The 1,308-nt window shown below is 42.3% G+C and overlaps 1 protein-coding gene across 1 annotated transcript in view; it reads left to right on the top strand.

The window, feature by feature from the left end:
• Positions 1–1,123: 1,123 nt before the first annotated feature.
• PQLC2 (PQ loop repeat containing 2) overlaps positions 1,124–1,308 on the top strand; it is a 3,762-nt gene continuing 3,577 nt past the window's right edge. The window contains exon 1 of the mRNA XM_009079855.1: positions 1,124–1,275. Within this exon, the coding sequence (XP_009078103.1) occupies positions 1,124–1,275 (152 nt within the window). The remainder of the gene's footprint in view (positions 1,276–1,308) is intronic.

Raw genomic sequence — 1,308 nt, forward strand, 5'->3', positions numbered from 1 at the left:
ACGGGAGGGTCCGGGGGTACGGAGCTTTGCAGCGGGAAGTGCCAAGTGTCCTGCCAAGGTTCCCCCGAGGGAAGGAGCCGAGCGCTCGGCGCTGTCCGTGCCGAGGTGAGTCCTGGCGCTGCGGGACAGGTCGGACTGGGTTCGGCTTCGTGGCGTTTGTTTCTCCTCCTCTTCGTTCGTTTTTCCCTTTTTGTTTCCTTCTTTTATTGCTTCTTTTTTTTTCTCCGTGTTTTTCTTCTTTTTGCCCCCCTTTTCTAATCCTTTCTTTTTTTCCTTTTTCTTCTTCTTCTTTTTCTTTTTTCCTTCTTGTCTCTTTTTTCTCTTTTTCCTTCTTTTTTCTACGTTTCTCTTCTTCTTTCTCTTCTTTATTCCTTCTTTTTCTCTAGTCACTTCTTTTTTCTTTTTTCCTCTTTTTTCCTCTTCTTTTTCTCTTCTTTTTTCTATTTTCTTTTTTTGTGTTTTTCTTCTTTATTCTCTTCTTTTTCTTTTTCTCTTCTTTATTCTCTTTTTTCTCCTATTTTCTTTTTTTGTTTTTCTTCTTTATTCTCTTCTTTTTCTCTTCTCTTCTTTCTTCTTTTTCCTCTATTTTCCTGGGTTTTCTCTTCTTCTTTTTCTCTTTTCTCTTTGTTCTTCTTTTTTCTCTGTTCTTTTTTCTCCATTTTTCTTTTTTCTCTTTATTCCTTATTTTTCTTTTTCTCTCCTTTATTCCTTCTTTTTTCTCTTCTTTTTCTCTTCCTTTTTCTCTTCTTTATTCTCTTTTTCCTTCTTTTTCTCTTTTCTCCTCATCTTTTTCTCTTCTTTTTTCCTCTTTCCTTATTCCTCTTTTTTTTCCTCTTCTCTTCCTAAGTCCTTTCTTTATTTCTTCTCTTTCTTCTCCGAGGCCAAACCCTGCCCTGCTGACATCCCTCCCCCTCACCTCCTCCCTCTGGATACAAAACTAACCCTGACAAAGTTACATTATCCCCCTAACGATTCTTTCTCCCAATACAATCTGCCTCCAGCCACACCCAGAGGAGCCACCACCCTGTCTGTTCTTCACACACACCTATTTTTCCTCCCTGTCATTCCCTTTTCCCAGCATTTTCCCAGCTGATCCCCCTGGGCCATGGCTGTGCGGCGCTGGATGAGTCTCCAGTTTGGGAATGTCTCTGAGTGTCCCAATGGATCCCAGTGGGTGATGGATGTGTTCCATGAGTGTGCCCAGGATGGCTGGGACATGGCCAGTGTCATCCTGGGGTTACTCTCCATCCTCTGCTTTGCTGCTGCCTCTTTCCCGTGAGTATCCATCCCAAATCCTGGCACAGCAGG

Source organism: Acanthisitta chloris, unplaced genomic scaffold (assembly GCF_000695815.1).
Source record: "Acanthisitta chloris isolate BGI_N310 unplaced genomic scaffold, ASM69581v1 scaffold17628, whole genome shotgun sequence".
NCBI lineage: Eukaryota > Metazoa > Chordata > Aves > Passeriformes > Acanthisittidae > Acanthisitta > Acanthisitta chloris.